At 39.8% G+C, this 22539-nt stretch overlaps 1 protein-coding gene across 1 annotated transcript; it reads left to right on the forward strand.

Annotated features, from left to right (window-relative positions):
* The first annotated feature begins 639 nt into the window (after positions 1-639).
* On the forward strand, positions 640-22470 carry PPIL4 (peptidylprolyl isomerase like 4). The gene is made up of 13 exons (XM_030946161.1): positions 640-738; positions 1220-1287; positions 1373-1437; positions 3233-3350; positions 4954-5096; positions 5441-5537; positions 6954-7070; positions 7971-8095; positions 10217-10283; positions 11115-11226; positions 12729-12825; positions 13459-13597; positions 18715-22470. The coding sequence occupies exons 1-13, from the start codon at positions 669-671 to the stop codon at positions 18934-18936; spliced, it is 1440 nt and encodes a 479-aa protein (XP_030802021.1). The 5' UTR covers positions 640-668; the 3' UTR covers positions 18937-22470.
* The last annotated feature ends 69 nt before the right edge of the window (positions 22471-22539 follow it).

Genomic DNA, 22539 nt, shown 5'->3' on the forward strand with positions numbered 1-22539 from the left:
GGAAGCCTTATGTAGTGAACCAGAATTAACTTAATCTCATTATTTCTATACACCTTCCATAATTGAACAGATGGATTACATTAAAATATCTTCCTTTTCAGATGATTCCACTTATTGCAGTCCTTAGGTGACGCCTGCTCCTCATTGATTTTACAGGCACTAACTAGATGCTTCATGCTCACCAGCTGTGTGAGGAAGACAGGGGAATTATGTCTCTCAGTGCTAATGTCCGATGTCTCTCAGTTTGGGTCTGCCAGGTTTTCATGATTGTAAATCCAGCTTCCTGCGCTTGGGCACAACAGCTCAGAATGACTCAGTAGCTTACAAGAGCATGGGCTGGGCTAAGGACCGCTCAGGGAGACAGTGGATTCCCCATCCCTGGAGGTGTTTAAGGAACGACTGCGTGTGCCAGTTGTCCCTCAGCTTGGGCTCGATCTCAGACGAAGGTCTTTTCCAACCGGATTGTTCTGTCTGAAAGTATACCAGGATCTTACATATCAAAGACTAGCCTGCCTTAACTTTTACACGTTCCACGTTTTGCACCGCGCGCGGCCTCAGGACTGCGGGGACGGCCCGTCCCGTCCCGGCCCTGACGGATCCTCCGCGGGGTCCTCCGCGCCGCCAGAGGGCGCCGGCCGGGAGCGGGCCGGGCTGTGCCGTGCGCGGCCATGGCGGTGCTGCTGGAGACCACGGTGGGCGACCTGGTCATCGACTTGTACACGGAGGAGCGGCCCCGAGGTACGAGCCGAGCCCGCCGGCACCGGCTTTCCCCGGCCCCCGCCGGCACCGGGCTCGCCTCTGACCCCGCCGGCACCGGGTTCCCCCTTGCGCGGGCGGGTGGCGGCCTCGCTCGGCACAGAGGCCGGGGGTGCAGTCAGCGATCACGGCCGCAAATGTAATATCTGTAATATCTGCTAAATCGAAGGGCTGCCGTGAGCTTCTTTCTCAAGTGTTTGAAAAGAAACGGGGGAGGGGGGGAAGTATGTTTCTGTATAACCGTGTTTAGGGTTGTTTGAATCGCTGGAGATGGTTTGTAGGAAGGGAGGAAACGTTACGCCACTTTCGAGCATTTCTCTCAGTGTTTATAGGCTGTACCCTGATAAGTCTCGATACGGTCTGCTCCAAAAACTCTTTTCAGCACGTTAAACTAGGGCTCTGTTACATCCATTCTTATTGTATCTGGAGTTTCCTTTGTAAATGTTGCTATGATTTCTTGCAGCTTGTCTGAATTTCCTGAAGCTCTGCAAAGTCAAATACTACAATTATTGTCTTATTTATAATGTACAGGTGAGTATTCTCAATTCCTTGTTTTTTGCTTGGTTTAAATTCACAAACATGAAAGCAGTATCTTATATATTCTTCTTTGTGACAGAGGGATTTTATTATACAAACTGGTGACCCCATGGGAACTGGTCGTGGAGGGGAATCCATATTTTGGTAAGTGTTTATGCATAGAAATGATACATAGATGTGTGTGTCTATAGATATGTGTGTGTGTATATATATATATATCTCGACAGAGAATTTGTGTAAGGGAGTAGGAGTTCCGGTTAGATTGTCTTCAGCTTTCTTGGGGCAGAATTACTGGTGAGAAATAAAAATGTTAATGCATAAGCTTCTTTGGTTTTCATACTTAGATACCTTTTAAATTTCTATGCTGCCTTTGGCCATTCACTGTTTTTTTCCTGGACATTGTTCTGTCTCTGAGCTTAGAAGTGAAGTTACAGGTAACAGATTGTACATACATTTCTGTTTGTTTAAAAGCTGGCAAATAACTATGTTTGGTTAGAAAATTAACCATGACTAAATGCTCTGTAGAAGACAGAATCAATTAGCATTGTGAATACATTTATTATTATAACAAAATGTATTAAATTGAGCATGAGTGGAGCATAGAGGCTGTGCTTGATTTCCTCTGTGTATAAGAAAGTGATCTCTTTACTTGAGTTTGTTTAGTCACATTGGATGTTTATAAGGAAATCACTTTTCTTATTTGTTCAAGAAGTTTTCAGTGGTCATGTAGACAAGAGTTGAGGAAATCATTCAAACAGCTAAGATGGAGTTAAAGTGCATGTGTTCTATATGATTCGTTTGAAATAATCATTAAAAGTAGAATTGAAGTTACAGAGAGAACTAATTACCAGGGAATTGCTGGGTAACACAATATACAGCAATAAAAGAGTTTAGCTGGAACAGAGACAGTGTTTCTAGACTAGTGTTTGCTTTTATAAGTCAGTCTGTCAGAGCCTCTTAAACACAAAACGTGGAGCTCGTGGATCCATTAATCACCACTCCAGTAGTCCTGGAAGCAGTGTACCTGTGCTAAGCAGATGCAAGTCTAGGTAGGTAAACTCGCCAGGCTTGCCTGTCTCTGCACACAAGTAAATTAAGTTTATTTTGATATGATACAAGTCTTCTAAGACTTACTGGTATGGCAAATTGGGAAGTACAGTGTGATGAGAGAGTGTCAGATCCTGTCTGGCAATAGCATGGAGAAGGTCAGTTCATCTTTTGTACCTGTTTACAGCAGGTACAAAACTCCAGTCCATGGAGCTGGAGTTTCTGTTCTTGCAGGCAAAGTTTAATTTGAATCCTCTCTTCATAGAGGCTAGCACCTACTTAGCAGAATGAGTTTAAACACAGCACTATCCTTACATTTGGGCAAATATGGTTATTGGTCATGCAGCTGTCAGTTTATGGAGTGAGACAAAATAAATGATAGCAGGGTTAGACATAAAAAAATTAAAAAGAATGCAGCAATTTGCTATATCCTTTGTATCCCAAAGGATTACATACATATTACTGTATGTAATCCTGTCTGTATGATGAACTGATTTTGCACATAGATGTATTGCTTTTCTGTTTTTCTTGGGAGATGAATTTTTCATGTAAATAAGTGCATTTTTGCCGAAGCTACTTAAAATGTATAGTTCCTTCATGCCTCAGAAAAATGCTACATACTGTACTTAAAAATATATAAGTATACCCTTCCCACCCCCTAAAAAGCCTCTGTGAAATGTCCAGAGAAGAATTTGTTGTTCCTTGTAATATAAACTGTGGAAGTGTACAGGTGCATAAATATGTTCATAAAATAGAGATTTATTTGAAGGCCAAATGTAAACGTGAAATGTAAACATTTTTGAGATGTTGCTTACAGTTTTAAAATGTTTGATTAGCTCACTTTTAAAAATTCCTTTTTTTGGTAACATATTTGTTATATATGTTTTTTTAGTCAACTGTATGGTGATCAAGCCAGATTTTTTGAGGCAGAAAAGGTGCCAAGAATCAAACACAAGAAGAAGGGAACTGTGTCAATGGTGAACAATGGCAGTGATCAGCATGGATCACAGGTCAGCACTATGTCAATACTTTGATGTGATTTTGCTAATGTATTAAATGGTCAGGAAAAAAATTTCTGTAGTTAAATGGAAGTGAAAATTAAGGAAACTGAGTTTAGAAATAGTGTTGATGTTTTATGGTTATGACTTTGTGTTAGTTTGGAAATTGAAATCATATCACAGTTTCTCCTGTATGGTTACTTGAAAGTGCATTAATAATGTAAGTTTACAGTTTTACCCCAGTGCTGGTATAAAAACAGTTTTTGGAAGTGGTCTTGTTCTGTTTGCTGTTCATGTGCACAAAGATTTTGCTGTAGGTAATTCTTGTTACTTATTTTTTTAATTTTTTTTTTGTTTTTGAAGCTCATAGAACACTCTTATTTCTGAATTATTATTATTTTAGGTGCATTGTCACTTCTAGGAATTAAAATGCCTCACTTTTAATATCCATATATTTTAATTTTTAAAAGAGGGATTTTTAATAATCAAAGAACAATTTTAAAAAAAGGTAGGGTTTTATTCAAGCTAGAGCTTGTAATATATACAGGTAATTATGGTGCTTCCCTGCATTGTATATATAAAATGGCATGGTTGGGGTATTTAGGAAAAAGAGATGACAATAGTATTTATATTTAAGATGCAGCCTGCTAGTGTATATGCAGGCACATGGGAGTGAATGCTAATCCCAGGAACATTATTGCAGCTTCTTCCTTGGGAAAGAGGAATTCCAGAAAGGAGCTGCATGGACTTGCCTTACAAGTATAGTGTAGTTTAGTGTAACCTATACCAACTACTAACCAGCCTTAACTGTGTTGTAGAGGGAATGAGGAGTGGGATGTTACCAGACTGTAAGGTGTGGGTGCAGCAGTTGTGTCCCGTTATTTGTGTATATCTACCTCTTCCTTCCTCCTCCATTACCAAGTGCCCTCTAGAATTTTTCACTAAATTCTCAGCTGGTGTCAATTTTCATCAGTTCAGTTTTGTCTTAAGGTGAAAGATCTGATTTGTGATATTTCCCAGTGCCAGTTCAAGCTGATCTAAGTCAGTGTGTGCTAGTTCTTCTCTCAATGCTACTGCATCCTGTTTTTCAGGAGACAGGGATTTGTGGGAAGAAAGGAAAAAAGTCTGGATAGAATAGGTAAAGATAGTAGGTAAAGATAGTGCTAGGGAGTTTTTGCCAAATTTATGAAAAAGTACCTGGCAAATGCTGTTTGGTAAACAGGTGATTTGAGCTCAGCTCACAAGGGGTAGCCTTGCTCTTTCTGTCCTCTCCCTTCATCAGCTGCGATGCCAGTCACAGCTTTTGCTCACTGGTCTTGCTCACCAGCCCTCCCCAGCAGAGATATCTCTGCTCCTCCAATCCCTTGTGCCTGATTACCAATTCACAGAAGGGTTCTGTGAGCTGCACCCACAGGCTCCTGCCGAGGGAGATTTCCTCAGGCAGTGGCTGTGAGCTGTACATTGGCTCACCGTGTTCTCAGAGCAATCTTTTACAAAAAATGGGAAGAGGTTTTTTTCCCCCACTGAATTCAGTGAGAGTGTGTTAAGATTTAAAAAAAAAGTATGACCTGAATTTTTCTATTTACTGTTTCTAGTTTTGTATCTTCTTTTGTAGTTCCTCATTACCACAGGGGAAAACCTGGATTACCTTGATGGTGTGCATACAGTATTTGGAGAAGTGACAGAAGGCATGGATGTATTGAAGACAATTAATGAAACCTTTGTAGATAAGGATTTTATCCCATATCAAGATATCAGGTGTGACTGCTTTTAACTTTACGTTTTGAGGAATACATTATTGAATGAATTTACTTCTTTTTGGAAACTAGATAAATATAATGATGTCAAGTGACCTGTACGTGCCATCTTAAATCCTTTTTTTTTTCCCCAGTATTAGTGGCAAAATCAACAAGTACTAAATAGACAAGTATGTACAAAAATATGTAGCCATGTTGCCCTTCCAAAAGCATCAGTGCTAGAATTTACAAGCACACAGGACATTTGGCTGTTTGGGATGCAACTGAGATTTAGTGGGGCTGGTTTGCTGTTAGTTGGGTAAACCAAGTTTTACCAGTGCTGATCTTGATTTTGTTTTCTCTAAGGATAAATCATACAGTAATTTTAGATGATCCCTTTGATGACCCACCTGGGCTGTGTGTTCCTGATCGCTCACCAGAGCCTACAAAGGAGCAGCTTGATGTGAGTGTTCGCGACAGGGAAAAGTTGGAGGAAATAATTTTAAAAGTTTATCTCAATTAGTGTCCAGCACAGATTTGGCCAAAATAAGAAATCAGTCTTCAAGATTTTGTGTCTCAAATCTGTCTCCTAAAAGAGATACACATTTTTTCATGCAGGAGGTGTTCTTCTACTGTGCCAGCTTGAATTCTGATATGTCAAATGCTTGTCGGTTAATTGGGGCTACTGCTGTGTTTAATCAAATACAGCTCCTTAACCTTTCAAGGGAAGGATAAAAGCATGACTTGGGTGCTCTCCCCTGGAGTGCACCTCTCTCCAGTGGAGTTGTGTTTGAAATCTGTATTTTAGATTTTTATTTACAGTGTAGATAAGTGTATTACTGGTTTTCTATATACTCTGGCAGAAGACAAAACATAACTAACATTTATTAATATTAAAATGGTTACTGTTGTTTTCCTTTTAAATGTGAATAGGTTGTGTTTCAGTGGAAGTAATCTTGGTCATTCTTAGAGTTAGGTGTGCAGGCACACATACTACTGTGGGCAATTTGTTCAAACAGAAGGAATTTTATAGAAAATAATTGCAGTTATTAATAATTTACTCATGGTATGCAGTTACAGAAATTATATGTGAGATTATTTCCATGTATGGAAACAGTTGTTTCTAGTAATGAATTAACTAGAGAAAATATTGTTTCTTTTTAAGCTTAATAGATACAGTTACAAGATCAAAATTGGTGTTTCATAGTATTTGTGCACAGTGATTGATCTCTGAGGTACCTTCAGATATGATATGAATAAGGTATTTAGTAGCTCACTGGCAGCAGCATAGAGATGTGAAGACTTGTACTGAGTTTTTTTCCTCCTAGCCTGTCTGAGGATAGGCATATCCTCCCCTTTTAGCATAGAAATGTCTATAAGAAAGGCAGCATTCTAGAGATGCTGGTGAGGAGAAAAAATAAACTTCAAGTCCTGCCTAGGTATAGATGTATAAAAACAAAATTATCATTGTACTATGCTCTATTTAATGTCTTGCTAGACACAAGAGATATTTGCAGTGTTCCTTACCTTCATTTGTGGCAGGAGTTACCTGGATGAGTTGACACTTGTGATGAAATGTTGAATGGGTGGGTATATAAAAAGAATTTAGAATACCTCACTGAATATGATTCAGACTAGTCACAGAAGTTCAGAAATAGTTCACAGTGCCTGAAATACAAAGATAACATCTTTTTCTATCTGCTGTTCTAATCTAAGTGGGAAGGACAGAATGAAAGCCCAGTTCTGCAGACATACAGTGCTTAAGCATTTTTCGTGTCTGGAGGGGTGAGGGAAGAGGTTGTCCAATTAATAGTTGGAAAGTGTGAAAGAGTTTTTGGCCATGGCTTGTTAATAAATAGCCTTCTCCTTCATTTTTCAGAGTGGCAGAATAGGAGCAGATGAAGAAATTGATGACATGAAAGGACGGACTGCAGATGAAATAGAGGAAGTTCAGGCAGAAAAAGAAGCAAAAACTCGTGCAATTCTTTTGGAAATGGTGAACATCTTTCTGTATTTACCTTTTAGATCTTATTCCTGTGTGTGTGCATGTTATTAAGTCTAGGAGGATGTGTACTGTTTATCTTGAAATTACCTATCTGATGATGATGTCATGTTTCAGAATCTGCTGTTAAATATCTATTGTGCAATGAAAGGATTGAGCATGAGCACTCATGTTGTGGTTTTCTGATAAAACCAGTGATACTTCATTGTCAGAGTGGGCCAGTGGAGGCTTTCTAAAAACTTGCTAGAAATTCATCCAATTAAAAAATGTAACAGACATAGTATGCTGCTGGAAAACCTGCAGTCCTGGAAAAGTTTTAGCATGTGTGGGAGAGAGCTGAGCTTATTTTGACAAACTCCTCCTAGTGCATATAGTGGTGAACTCCATAGTAACAAAAATCGTAAACAGGCTTTGAAATCCTTTTTTTAAAGAAAAAAAAAAGTAAATAAAAAATAAACACCATTGAAATATGAGTGAATCCATCTAACTTCCTAACAACTACCAAATTCAAATGTATGGTGACTAGTTTGCAGCAGAGACTTATTCCAAGATCAAGCCAGATCTGGCCACAATGTTGCAGAAGATTTGGAGGGACAAAAAGGGTGCGCTTCCACCTTTTAGAGCTGTCTGTTTTTTATGCTAAGAACACAAAAAGCAAAGTAGAACGTATTCGTGAACTTTCATGAAGTCCAGTAGTGGAATTGCAAATAAATAATAAATTCTAGGTGCTATAGAAAACATTTTTTGTGACACTGAGTAGCAAAAATATTTAATAAAGTTTTGATTTTGTGATAGGAATGTGAGATCACATAAAAAATGTGTTCCCAGTGTGCTGTGCTACCTACAGAGAGCTTTAGGCCAAAGTGATGAATGTCTTCTTTCTCTATGTCCCAGGTGGGAGACTTGCCAGATGCAGACATCAAGCCACCAGAAAATGTGCTTTTTGTTTGTAAACTGAATCCTGTGACCACAGGTGAAGACCTGGAGATAATATTTTCACGATTTGGTCCCATTAAAAGGTAATTATGATAAAAGAGAAAACTGTCTTTGTTGAAACTGAACTTGATTCCTCCCAGTCTGTTTAGGTTTGGCTGTAAAGGAGTAGTCTGGTGTCTCAGGAGATTTATGCTCTATTTGGATAGAGACCACGACAGAGGGGATACAAAGGCAGATCTAGCTAGACAAGTATCCTGTCCCCAGGAGTAGTTTTAAGGAAAGCCTAAGGAAGTGTAGGAACCAAGAAGGCACATGGCACTCCTCTTTGCCCCCATGCTCTCACTCCCTTCAGCAGTTTTTATGTCAGATGCTCAATGAACTGGATAGAGTCTCTGGGTTGTTCTTTCCTGTGGGAGTATGTGTGGTTTGGGATAAAGCACCAGACATCTGTGGCGTCTGATAAACTTCTTGTAAGGTGTTCCTCATTCCTGCTGCCCTCCTCAGTTTTGATCTTGGCTTCTAGTAGTTTCAGCTGATTCCTCCTAGTACTGCTATCAAAAGACAGGATGAGCAATGAAATCTACTTTCCTACACTCCTCTATCCTACACCCCAAAGTTATTTTTTTTCCTTGCCAAGAGCACTAATTTACATATTCATGCTTCTTCATAGTAGAGACTTCATTACCTTCTTTCACTTTTCTTGTCCTTTTCTTGTTCTTTTGCTTTCATCTCAAGGTGACAGAACCCAAACTGCATGCAGTTTTGAGGAAATTACAGATTTATAGTGGAACGGTTTTGTTCTCTGTTTTACTCTTAACTCTTTTTCTACTGAATGCTAAAGTTGTTTTTTTCATTGGGGTTTTTTAGGGTTTTTTTTACAATATACAGTTAAGGTTCAACCCATGCTTATCTTGTTGCATGTTTATCAATGCAAAGATATTCCTTATGCCCTTTCTGCTTACTTTCCCCAAAAGCCTTCGGTGCAGGAGTTTATTAGAATTTGCAGAGGGATTTCAAAGACTTCATGGACGGATCATCATCATCATCACCACACATGAGCATATTGACTCTGTTAGAGCATTTCATTTAAGTTTATTCAGGTGGTCTGGAGTAGGCCCTGTGTATTCAGACAGATGCTAACTTTGTTCTGCTTAGAGTTTCTAGCAGTTTGTGCAGTACTGGCGCACAGGTCTGCAGGCTTCCAGATCCTAAAATACGCTGTCTGTGGTGGGGGGAGGGAGGGGGAAATTGGCATTGTGTGCCACTCATACTACTCCAGCATGATTTCTCTATGCTGTAAGGATTTCGCATTTTTTGTACCTCTGTCAGAGTTGTCGCTCTTCTGCAGTCCTTCCACTTTCAGATAGATTCCCTGAATAACCCATGAAGGAGGGTTCTTGCACAAAATCATTCTGCCTTCTGCTGCAAAGAATTCCTGTAGCTTGTCTGAATAGCCTTATGGTTTACTTTTTTTTCTTTTCCCCCCACAGATCCTTTTTTCTTTCAACCTTGATCATCTTTTGGTTGCAGATCCTGATTTGTCACTTTATCTTTACATGTCTCACATTATTTTCACCTTAATGCCACATATCCTGCCCTTGTTGCCTGTGTGCCCTCCTCCAGCATCCTGTAGTCAGAATTCTTACATCCAGTACAAGAGCTGTGCAATACTGATACAATACTATATTGTTCCCATTTTGCACTGCTTACTCAATACTTTCAGGCTTCTTATTTTTGCCCAGTGGACCTGTGTGATAAAAAGTTAGACTGCTGAAGAGGTGCTTGCTAAGAAGAGAAAGTTTGTCAGAGGATGTTTGTTTAAACTTTTGCCTCAAATGGCAGAGAAAACAGAATGTGAAATTTCTGCTGTTGCATTAGTGAAGAACAAAAAAATGAAAACCAAACAATAATGTTGGAAAATGTATTTTGTTTCATTGATTAGAAATTCATCTCTAGTTTTGTGCTTGATGGTAACCAGATGTGAGTTCAGTGTAATTGCTCAAAGCAATGTCTCATGCATTTTTTCTTGCAATAGGGCGTCTCAGAATCAAGTGTTTTAATACCTTCGAGGTGTTTAGATTTTGTGGGTTGGGGTTTTATGGGTTATTTTTTAAATTCTTACTCTCCCTTTTAACCAGTGCTTTCAACTCTACATTTTTTTGTTCCAACAGTGTTGACATTTTAATTTCCTATCATTTTTTCAGTTGTGAAGTGATCCGAGACTGGAAGACTGGTGAATCTCTTTGTTATGCTTTCATTGAGTTTGAGAAGGTATGGGTTTTAGGTATAAAGTGTTTGTAGATCGTGCTTGTAAAAGCCCCTTTTTGGTATACTTCCATTTAGGAAAAACACTGGCATCTTCAAGTGTGGAATAGCAAATATTTTCTCTTACTGAGAGAAACTATAACTCAGTTATAGAAGTTGTAGGTCCTGAATGAGGGAAGCATGTCAGTCTGTCTCTGTTTGAGCAGCCGGTACAAAAATGTACTTAGACTGTCTTGAAACCAGTGGGAGGGGATCAGACCCTTTTTTCCCCCACAGTGCATTAAGTCTTGGAAGAGCTGAAGAAAGGAATGCTAGGAGCATGCAGCATAAAGAAAGGAGGTTGTATGGAATAAGATGGATCCATGTGTACAGTAGTTTTCTCTTCTGGGCTTGTAAATTATGCTTGCTGTACTGTGAGATGGATGGCAATAGTTCTCTTGGTGGTGCATAGCTTTATGTGTGCTGGTATCTCTCATCTGTGAGGACAATACTGGAAAATGGTCTCACTTGTCTTTAGACTACTTATGTAGTTAAAATGGAACTTTTATCAGTTATTCTATTTTCCTTTTTTTCCTGAGTGTATTACATGTGCCAAACAGGTAGCTGGATGGGTAATTTTTTAAAATACTGAAATGAGCTGAAGAATTGGGAATTGAAATGCTGATATTCAGACAAAGCATAACTATTTCTTTTGAAATGGTACAATTCAAGAACTGTGGTGCTTAGGCAATTTCAGAAAGAAATGTATGCCACTAAGCAGTTGAATTTGTATTTGAGCTTTTCTGTGAATATTCCTATGAAATAATCATGACTCAGGATTTTCCTGGTATATATCAGGAGGAAGACTGTGAGAAAGCCTACTTCAAAATGGACAATGTGCTGATAGATGACAGACGGATACATGTGGATTTTAGCCAGTCTGTTGCAAAGATTAAATGGAAGGGAAAAGGTAGGTATATTTGCAGTTCTTTGGTCCTCATAACTTAACAAGCCATGGCTTCTAAACTAAGCATTATATAAAGAGTTAGGAGTTTAAATCATCTCATCTTCAGGCATAAAAATGTTCCTGGTACTGTAATAAATAGAGCCAACACAGTTGTTAGTTCTTCCCTTTATTTGTTTCATAAGAAAAAGTAGAAGAGCTTCCTACTGTTATATGAACATTGCATTGCCACTGATTACCTTTTTAGCCAATGTAATTTTGCCTCTAAACATTTTTTTCCTGTCAAATTTTGAACATGATTTTTTTGTATATATTACTTACTAGCAAAATAGTATGCCAATACATTGTTATTTTCTAGTTTCTTTATTCACCGTATGCCAGTCAGGTGCATACAAGAAAAAGTCAGTATTCAGGCCAGGGATTTCTGCTCTTCACCTCCTGTAGGTCAAACATACTGCATGACAGATTGTATGTTACAAAAACCCAGTTTCAGGAGTTTGAGGATGTTTTGGGAGGAAAAGGTGGATGCAGTGGTTATTTGAGTACTGGGGGCATGAGCAGAACACTGGAGTTGGAGAGATGTCTGTGCATTGCATTGTTGACGTTCTTGTGTGTGGTATTCTGAAAACGCAGTCAGCCCTCAGTTGTTGGTGTGCAGTTTCTCCGGGTAGGGTTGTGGCCACGAACGCTGAGATACTGGAACTTGTCCTGCGCAGAGCTGAGATGACTCAGTATTCTGTCTATACCTGATATTGTAGAGCATCCTGTATTGACTGCCTGCGTGGGAAACTTTACCTGAGGTCTAAATTGTCCAAAATACTGGAAAGCTAACTATATTGTCGTCTTGTGCTTATATGGTACCCAAAAAATCACCTTCCACCCTCGGGGGTGTTTTCTGGCCTGGCCAGCGAGTGTGGCAGTTCTGAGCGTGGCCGTGAGAGGGCAGCACGCTGCCGTGGTTCGTTGATCGGTGCGTTGGTGCTTCAGTGAATGGAAGCTGAAGTCCATCGTGTCCCTCTTTAAATCTGCACGTGAACATTTTCTGTCATAGTCTTCCGTTTTAATTCTTGAGCTGTAGCTGTCTTAGAGGTTTCCCTCTGTGCAGACCAGAGCAAAAAATCATTTAATAATGAGAACGGTCTGTGGGCTTTCATGGTAGCAGAATTTTAAGTAGTGTGATATAGGACATGTAATAGAAATGAGACTAAGCCAGTTGCTGAATCCTGCTTTGTGATCCTCTTTATGTGTTGTCTCCACTATATATGAATGAGCAGGAAGCTGAGTGTTGTTTAATGGAATCTGCAAGCAAGGGAAGGGCAGAACATCCCAACTTGTCCGGCTCTCTTCTACTCTGTTATGCAGATGTCAGTGTTTCTGGAACTGTATTCTGCTCTGGAGCTCTCTGTGGTTATAAAGAGCCCCTAAATCATCATCAGAACTTAATGATAGTTGTGGATGTTGGTTGTATCTGTGGTTAGAGTGAAATGAACATATTTTTTTGTGGACAGGTGGGCGGTATACCAAGGAAGATTTCAAGGACTATGAGAAGGACCGTGACAAACCTTCAAAATTTGCTCTGAAAGAAAAGGTAAAACCAAAGCAAGAGTATCCTTTTCTTTTCAAAGGTACTTTTTGAATTAAGTAGAATTTATGAAAATAGCCTGGAAAAAGCCTTCTTATTTTTAAAGCCTACCAAATGGATGCTTGCCTTCTAGCTTATATTACCGTTTGGTGTTTGAGATGGAATTTAATACTTTGTGGTTTTCACTTTGATGAATTTAGTCAAATCAAAATGTGCTGACTTCCATGTTGTGTGCAGGTAAATAATGTTCCTAGTCCACAGCCCTGGAATGACATATGCCATAACAGAGTTCCTAAGTAGTTTCAGAGAGGACCTTCTGCATCTGATATGAGATCATTCTAGTAATTAAATAATTCTCTAAGAATATACTTTGCTTGTGGTAAGCATGAGAGAAAACACCATCAGTTGTTCAGATATCCACAGGTAGATAAGAAAGGAGAATGCAGCCTGGCTGTATTGTTTAACAGGACAGACTTCAGTCATTTTAGCACAGCTGATTTTTTTTTCAGTGTGTACAAGTGTGTTCTGACTGAAATATGTGTTAAGCCTTGGTAAATTCTTGTCAGATAAAAAGGGATTGATTTGCTTCCCGCACTGTTGTGTTCTGCTCCTTACTGATATTGGGAAACAGATCTGTCCTTAACCAGCACCATCAGTGCCAAGTATGACCTTGTGCTGGATGAAGATGTAGAAGAGTCTCACACACGTCAGTCACACTTGGCTAAAAAACAGAAAAAGAAAAAGCACCACCACTCTGAAGATGAAGATGATGACAAGAGGACCAAAAAATCTAAGGTACTCAACTCTTCATGCATTAACTTTATACCTGTTCATTGTTTTCCTCATAAAAGAAGCCAGGAAAGTGTGATATTGAATAAGGACACAGCGTGCAAAGTTCTGTGTAACATACGGCAGCTGTAAACTTACAGAAGACTGATGTTAATATTTGATTATGAAAGAGGGTTTCCTCATGGACTTTTGTAGCTTGGCAGGTCTGGATGGTTTTTTGCCAAAACATCCTGAAGAGGCAATGTAGCCTCTCGTAAAGTAGGGGATCTTCAGCACTTTGAACCTGTTGTTCATGTATTCCTAGTTATAAAGTAGTAGTTAATCATATTTCACAACTGTAGACTATGTCTCATTTTCTTGCCAGACCATAATATGTTAGGTTTTTCCTATGTGGAGTTGGGAGCACAATCTCTTAACATTATCTTTTTGTATTTGTCTTTAACTGTTTTGGAAGTGTTTGTGTAAAATCTGCATGTGGGTTTGCTTGCATCTGGAATGTGCAAGCCTGTGGTGCTGTGAGGCTGGGGCTGTGGAGCACAGCACCAGGAAACAGTAATTCTGTCATTTATTAGTTCCACTGCAGCCTATCAGGACAGCATTCCCACATTTCTGTGGGCTTGGGATACTGAAGATATGGTGTTTTGTGGAAACAAAGTCTGCAGTGAGAAAGTGAAGGGTTAACCACTGCTGAAGTGAGCGTTAGGAAGAATTGAGCTAAACTGGAAAAGAAAACACCAAACCCCAGTATTTTTACAGTGCAAGCTTTATGAGTGACAACAAAGCTGACTCTAGCAACTTTGCAGAAAGTGAAAAAGTTCCAGCCACAGCAAATAAGATTATTGTCCCATCCTGAGTTTTGAGTACTGCTGAAAGTTTTGGGTACACAAGGCATACATGATTCTGTTCTTATACATCACTTCTTGCTGAGATGCTTGAAAATTATTTTTCTCATGAACATCAGCAATTAAAATCTTCCAGTGCCAGCAGTGGGCCCTATTGCTCATTCATGGACCCAGTTTTTTTGTCACTGCACTAATTCAGCCAGGTTCCTTTGAGTGGAGGGGAGGGGCTTGTTCAGGTAAGTGAAGTCCTGACTGCAGTGTGTGCATACAAGAGGTGTGGACTAATGTTGGTTTAGACTTTCTCCTGTCTGTTTGGCTGATTGAAACTGTTGCTTTAGACTTCTTGAAACAGGTATTTTTGGTGGCAGTTTTTGTTCCTGGTGGTTCAGGAGTTAAACCCATGGTATTGACTGGTCATGCATTATCAGCAGAGAACATTTTAAAATCATTTCCAAGTCTTCGCCCCTGTAGGTGGCACAAGTGCTGGCAGCAGTAGTTTTTTAACGTCTCTTCTAATCGTTGTGAACGGATTGTGAGACTTCATAGCACAGAAACATGAATGAGAACAGAGGGATTCTTGGTGCTGTTTTCAAGTTCTGGAATAGAACGTATTCTAATGCTTGTCTAAGTGATCTCCTCTGTGTTTATGTGTATCTTTTTGTGATTTAGTCACCTGCTCGTGATGTGGTTTGTTCTTCTAATCTGCTGCTGCTGGGTTCTGGTATCTTCTTTCCCACAGCGTTCTTCTCTCTTAGTCACCTTTACCCATTTTGCTCTAAGTGGTTTAGCTTTCTTATGCCCGAAATCACAATGGAGGCTTACTTCTATTCTCTGATTGCAGGCATTGTAGTTCCCTCTTGGAGCTGTGAAAATTAATTTCTGGGAAGAATTTTTCTCTCTGGATTTGAATATCGTTGTTAGTGTGTACTGTACAGTATGCATATACTGAGCAGTATGTACTCAGTGTCACACAGACTCATTATTTTGGGCATGCCCTCCCTAGTGAAATCTGCAGCTAGCTTAGGTGACAAATCCTGCTTAGCATATACAAAATTTTAGTTTTGTTTTATTTTTTACTATTCATACTTTGGGCATAATATGTGAAACTAAGGGGAAGCAGGCATGTTCCTGAGGTGAAATATATTCAGGGGGAATATTGAGTCCAACACAAAGCATAAGAGCATGGAAACTTTTTAGTGAATGGTAGTATTTTTAGTATAGGCAAACAAAGCATTCTCCCTTTATCCTATTTTGTAAATCACTGAATGTATTTGAGGTAAGAACTTTAAAATAAAACAGCAGCAGCCCTTCCACAACTCATCAACCAAAGACCACAGTAGCCATGGTTCATACAGAAACTTCCACCATGAGTCCACAATGTGGCAGAGATTTTACTTAAAAGAGATATGGGGCTTATAATGGGAAGTTCTGGCAACTGGAGCTGCAGTTTGTGCTATCAGCTCTAGCTATGACTTGAAGGGGTGTTATTTTCTCAGTAGTTTCCATGATGTTGAGTTGTTTTTGTGTTCTCTTACTGGTGTTACTTTGTTCTTTAGTATATTTTGACTCATCCTTTTCTAAGTCTGTCACCCGTTTCCTGAATCTTCAGCCTCTGTGTTGATGTTCAAGAATATATTTTTGAGTCTTGTGCTTTTTGCTTTCATTCCAGTGGGTAGAAGAGGTAGGGTGCTGTGGCTTGCTTTTAGTAAGTAACAGGATGTGGGTCTGGGGCAGGAGGGTGGACTGCCATGTGGGTTTGTGACTAGGATTTGGTAGAGTTTTTTTGAATACAGGACATGCTTCCGCCTGAGATCTGTATTGTGACTTTGGTCATCTTCCAGTTTTCTCTGTTTTCTCTTGGATTTTATTTTTTAAGAGAGCTGGGTCTGTGAGGTAACATGGCCTATCCAATAGATTTTTGCAAGACATGGGGACTTCCCAGTTTCAGATTTCTGTAGTGCGTGGTTTTGGCAGAGGTACTGATTTTTCTGGTTTTGATTTCCTGCTCTTACTGCTTACTGGACACTGTTGCCTTCATATTCAGGGTCAAATTTTATCAAAATCTCCCCCCAGAAAAGGCTCTCTCTATTTGTTTTCTTCTTTTAGCCTTTAATACTGTGTTTAATGTATGTAAGAGATGGCATATGCATTTTACTTCTGTGGCCAGGATATTTCTAGCTATTTCACCTGGGACTGCTGTTTAGCCAGTTACTACTTTTGGCACAATCAGCCATGACCTTCCAGAGGAGCATCTTTTCCTCTTTCCTTATTTCCTTCCTCATGTGTGTTCCAGCACAGCGCTGGATTAAGAACTGGGGTGATCATCACTTACTCAGTGACTGATGAGAGCTGTGATCCTCCATTGAGGAATACAAATTTCAGCAGTAAGAGAGAGCCTGTCTTTAAGTATGAATCTTTTTCTTCCTCTTCCAAGACAGTGTGCTTTTGACTTCTGGGCATAAAAATTTGGTTTCAAAATTTTTAGTAATTTAGTGTGTTTTAAAAACTGACCTTTTTCCACACCAAAGACTTTAAAATGAAAAATCTTATAAAGGGGAAATGTAACTTATGCTAGCAAAAAATAAAGATGCAATTCATTCTGTTAATTCAAATTGCACTTTTTTTCCTTTACATTGTGATCATATTAGCTAATTAGCTATATTGTTGTGTCACTTTCAGACTTGTCCTGAGCACCTGTACCTTAAATGCTTTTGTGTTGGCATTTAACTCAATGGTTGTTGACTTCTAATCCTTTCAGCAAGTTGTCATTTTCTGTGGCATTCAATGTGGGCCATTTGTCTGTAGTTTGAAATGTTCACTAACCTGTTCCTTGCCCCCACTTGGCCAATAGCCTTGTCTCCAGTGTTTACTTGGTAGATTGTTCCACTGAGTGCTGCCCTGCTTTTCTCCTGTTTCTCCCATGTGCTGGGAGGAAACTCCAGCAACAAACCAGTTAGAAGGCAGCTGTACACCAAGGCCACCATTTGATTTTCTGGCCAATATTTTATGTCTTGTTCCTGCCTACCCCTCCACTAGCATGTCCATTGTCTGATGTTTACTCAGGCCTTGTCGCAGAGGGGCTTGAAACCTCTTGTCTTTTTCAAACATATGGAGAGTGAGGCTTTTGGGTACAGGAGTAGTAGTATGGCTGCGCATCATTTTGAGAGTGGGTGGACAAAGCTCTTACAGGTAGCTGGAAGCATCAGTGAGACTCTTTGGTGGATCCAGATTTTAAAATCTGTACTGAAATAAAATTGGACAGTAAAGATGTGGAAAAGGCATTTGGCCACCAGTTAGGTTACTGTACCCAGCAGTAGCAGAATGTTTTTGTTACAGATCAAACCTGTGATTATTCATGTCTCTGTTTATCCAGAGGGTTTGTGTTTATTGTAACCCTAATACTTTCAGCATTATCAATGTCATTCTAAGGGTGGTGTTTGCTCTGGGAGCCACCCCAGTCACCGGCTGTCTGCATAAAATCTCTGTTTAAAGCAGAGTTTTTTCACCATTCTTTTAAATAAATGAAGTTTGCTTGTTGGTACATGGAGTGTAGGTTTTAACTGTACAGTTGTGAAGGCTGCTGTCATGGTACATCCTTAGAAAAATAATATCTGAAATGAGGAAAGAAATACTGTGTGATTTAATGCAGATATTCTTCTTAATTCATATTGGTCTGTGCTTAACAGTAATATTATTAAAATCCCATAAAATTGTATCTCTCTGTTAGCCCATACAGTGATATTAAACTGTCAGGTTGTTCATTTTGCTGAAGCCTAGAATCTTGCTGAAGCCATTAAGAATTATTACAGGTAGGTCTTAAAATATATTATGCATCTGCATAGCATTGGAATGCCTGTGGGGCTTGAACCAAAACTTAATGGAAATATTTGCATTGCTTAGGTAAAAAAATCAGAAGTCCAAATCCAGCTTACAGACATGTTTGATGCTTTTGAAGAGTTTGATAATATCCATCTGAATGGAATCCCTGATATAACCAGTTTTGCTAAAGCTCCTTAGGCAGTACCAGAAGCATGCCTGACAGCCATGCTTTTTTCCATAAACACTGACAGGAACTTACTTGTAAACTTACCTTCTTCAGATGGTTTCAGGGGGTACTTTTGTGTTACCTTCTTCAAATCATCGTGGATGTGAATCTCTTTAAGGTACTACCAGCTGTAGCTAAGGAATCAGCCATGCTCAACTTTTCTCTAGTTCTCTTTGTGCCTCTGTGTGTTTTCCCCTCTTGTTTGTAACTGCATTTCTGTCCAATTCCCTTGGCAGGACTCTGAGCGGAAGCACGAAGAACGCTGCAGGGAGAGGACCAAGAGTGAGAAGAAGGACAGGCACCGGAGCCGCAGCCGCTCTCAGGAGAGAGATTCCTCTTACAGCAGGCAAAAAGACAAATACAGAGAAGACAGCCGAGTAAGAGACTGGGATAAAAAAGCAGACCGAAGCAGAAGTCCTAAGAAATCAAAAGACAAAGAGAGGTCCAAGTACAGATGAAGGAAAAGGAAAATACAGAGGGGAACCAAAAGAATAAATTTAACTTTTTTCTTTTGTGTTAGTGTTTTTTCTGTACTACTTGCTGTAGTGTCTGACTGCAATGTGCAGTAAGATTTTACAGCTTGATAATGTTCATTGGAACATGATCTGCTAATTCTAAAATTCAGGATGAATCACTGCAAATTGCTCTGCTCTGTTCCTGTTCGTGGATAGGGTATTTCAGTGGACTGTGAAGAAAGATAACTTCTTACTGATTCTCTGGGAAGGCAGATATTTGAGGAACATAATCAGCTGAAATTATCCCGTGGCAGAAAATTCCGACTAGGCAGGCCAGACGGGATGACTATAATCTCCAGACCTAAGCTGACCAGGGATACTGAGGGTATTTAATACGGGAATGTGGTTTCCAACAGCATCTGCCCTGTCTTTTCTTTGTTAAAAACAAAGCTGGAGTCCAACATCTTTGGTGCTTGTGGTAATTAGAAAACAGAACCAAAAAACTCCACCTTCCTGTAATGTTGAAAATAACACAGAAAATGCTGTAGCAGAAGCATCAGCTTCTTCACTTTTACGTAGCTGAGGCCTGTTTGAAGGGGAATGCCTTGTGCTTTGAGGCTCTTTGTTCCTTAGTTGAAGGCTTAGAAGCCAGCTCCTCAGCTTTCTATTGGATTCCTTTACTTGCAACAGCTTAAAAATGTGATGGAGACTCTAAATTTTTTATTATATGGATTTGAGTAAGTTTGAGACCTATTTTGATGTCACACATTATAGTTCCTTTAGTTCTTTGTAATCTTGAGCTTGAGTCCTAGACTTAAAGTGGGCTTGACCAAATATAGGGTGTGTACTTGGCTAAGAAGCTGCCTTTTGATCTCTTTTGTGTCCTTCAAAGCATAGATCTAGAAATCCAGGGCTTCCACAGCTGTCTCCTGGCAAAACATTTCTAACTTCCTGAGACCCTACAGGGGCTGGTGCCATCCTTGCAGAGTCTGAGCGAGAGCCCTCTGTCCCAGAGGAGAGGTCAAAGGGAAGCCTGTTCCTGGAAGTCTCCTGGGGAATCTGGGGCTGAGGACTGCTCACAATTCCTGTCAAGAAAATTTCTGCCTTCTGTCTGGGCATAACAAGGTTCCAAGGAACTGTACTAGGTCAGGCTATGGTGCCTTTGGAGTAGCGCTGTGGAGGCAGTAGGTTGTCTCAAGTTCTCCTGCTCTTGGCCTGCTCTGTTAAAGAAACAATGGTTGCACTGTCATACCGTTCTCAGTCCTGCTGTCCTTCTCCACACAACATTTTTAACTTGGGAGAAGCACTGGCCAGATTTGACAAGGATGTGGAGATAGTGAGGTGATTGCATTCTTGCTTTCTGTAGGAAATGGCAGTCATAGGAACAAACTAAACCTTCCAGTTGGGGAGAATGCTGGATTCTTGCTGAACGTCACAGGTCCTCTTACTGGAGAGTTGTGGCTTAACATCATAAAGAGTTTTAGCAGCCATTTCTAGGCTTCAGCTAGCCCTCAACCACTTGTGGGACATACAGAACTTACCAATGTTTAGAAACAAACACCTTATTTCAGGTGAATGTGCTCACTTTTCTGCAGCAGAAATGGCTTTTCTTAGCAGCAGGTAAATGCTTAAGAGCTGAAAGTTTAAATCAGTATTATATGGAAGTAAATAGTCCATTTTCATTGTTGGCCAAAGAGTCTTCAGAACTACGGGTTAAAAAAATCAGTACATCCAAAAGCTTTCAAATTTCTAATTTTCAATGTGCCTTGGTTCTGTTAAAAATGCACAGTATCTTCAGATTAGTGAAATTACCTGTTTATATTTTTAAAGAGGAAGCTTTCAAATGTGGATGTTCAAAAATAAGGTAATATTAATAGGTGATTAAATGACAGTATAAATGCTCCCAATTTGGGGGCAAGTACATAATACTAGGGCTGCATTTCTAGGCTAGTCTGCTGACACTGGAGGGATTGCAGCTCACCTGGCACATGGACAGCAAAGTACTTGGGTTAGATGGGATTTACTCCTCCCATCATTGGAAATTATGGTTGTGTACATGGGTTCTTCTGGGAATGGCACGAAAAACATTTCCTGCTGTGCCTGTCCAGCCAGAGGTGTTGGAGTGGACAGGACTTTATAACCTGGGAACTGAGGAGTTGATTTTTTTAATCTAATGAGAAGTCACACTTCCCTGTCATTCCCTTTTCGTCAATGCTTTCTCCAGCCTCAGTTTCGCTATTGACCTTTGGTGCTTGTGGTGGTTGAAAAACAGAACCAAAAACCCACCTTCTTCTATAATGTTGAAAATAGCATTGAAAGTGTAATAGAAGCATCAACTTCTTCACTTTGACTTAGCTGATGCTTGTTTGAAGGGGAACACCTCATGCTTTAGGGCTCTTTGTTCAGTGGTTAAAGGCTTAAAAAACAGTTCCTCAGAGTTTTCTATTGGATTCCTTTACCTACAACAGCTTAAAAATGTGATGTAGACTCTAAAACTGTTTTATTCTGTGGATTTCAGTAAGCTTGTGACAGTTTTGCTGTCACATGTTGTAGTTTCTTAATTCTTGGTAGGTCCCTTGAATTTGAGTCCTAGACTTGGAATGGACTTGGCCAAAACCATGTTATGAATAGGATCTGGTGGCAGAGCACTAAAGGCAAGTGGGAGGAGGGTAGGTTGCGCCAGAGATCTCTCTCTAATCCCACGGACATCACGCAAGTCAGTGGAAGTAGCATAAATGTTGTATCCAAGTGGTTGACATTGCAGGATGGGAGTTACCCAAACCCAGTCGTGGTACCCCTGTATTCTCTGGAGATAAAGCTCTGCCTGCTCCCTTCCGCTTGTCAAAACCACACCCCACCCTAACAACCACACAAGCAAACCAAACCAAATTCTCCCCCACTCCCCTCATCTATTAGTTATTTGGATAAGCATTTTAAAATTTCCAAGAAGTTTAGAACAATTTCTGATTCTGTTGCTGCTGTTATCTTTGTCCATCTCACTCTCCTGTAGCCTGATTTATTTTCATGTAAAACTTGTTGGCAACAGGATTACAAGTTTTGCTTGTAAGCTTCCTGGAGCATGGGTAATCTCTCTCCTTTTCTATCAGTCACCTGTTGCACACAGAGGAGGTGCAAGCAATTTGAAAAATGTTAAATTACAGTAAAATTTGTGTAAATACTTGCTTCAGGGCGGTGTTTTTGTGTAAAATGCTTGGTCTAGCCACTGATGGAATGTGCTTTTTCTCAGTGAGCAAGCCACTATCACTTTGGTTAAATGTGGCAGCTCTGTTAAAAGGTACCAGCAAACTGTGTGTTGGTTTAGGTTTTACAAGCTTACAATAAATCATTGAAGCTGAAAGACAGTTCCAAGAGCCTTCTGAAATCTTAACCTGAACGGCAGTAAACTTTTGAACTTGAAACTTGTTTGGGACTTTCTGACTCTGTAAAAGGTACTTTTTTATTTTAAACCCAGTGGAAAACAAGTTGAGTCATAGCAGTATCTTGTTATATAAAAGGAGGAAAAATAGATATTTTAGACCAGCCAAGTAGGGATCCTGCTACATCAGACATTATGGATGGGGTTGCAATTTTCCAAGAAGTTACCAT

This window comes from Camarhynchus parvulus, chromosome 3, assembly GCF_901933205.1.
Source record: "Camarhynchus parvulus chromosome 3, STF_HiC, whole genome shotgun sequence".
Taxonomy (NCBI): Eukaryota; Metazoa; Chordata; class Aves; order Passeriformes; family Thraupidae; genus Camarhynchus; species Camarhynchus parvulus.

Bases quoted from the DNA above. Each gene is read 5' to 3' on its own strand.
- PPIL4 (XM_030946161.1), top strand. From the start codon at position 669: ATGGCGGTGCTGCTGGAGACCACGGTGGGCGACCTGGTCATCGACTTG. The intron at 5,097-5,440 runs GTGTGACTGCTT...GTTTTCTCTAAG, and splicing joins ATCCCATATCAAGATATCAG to GATAAATCATACAGTAATTT. The intron at 12,826-13,458 runs GTATCCTTTTCT...CAGCACCATCAG, and splicing joins AAGGTAAAACCAAAGCAAGA to TGCCAAGTATGACCTTGTGC.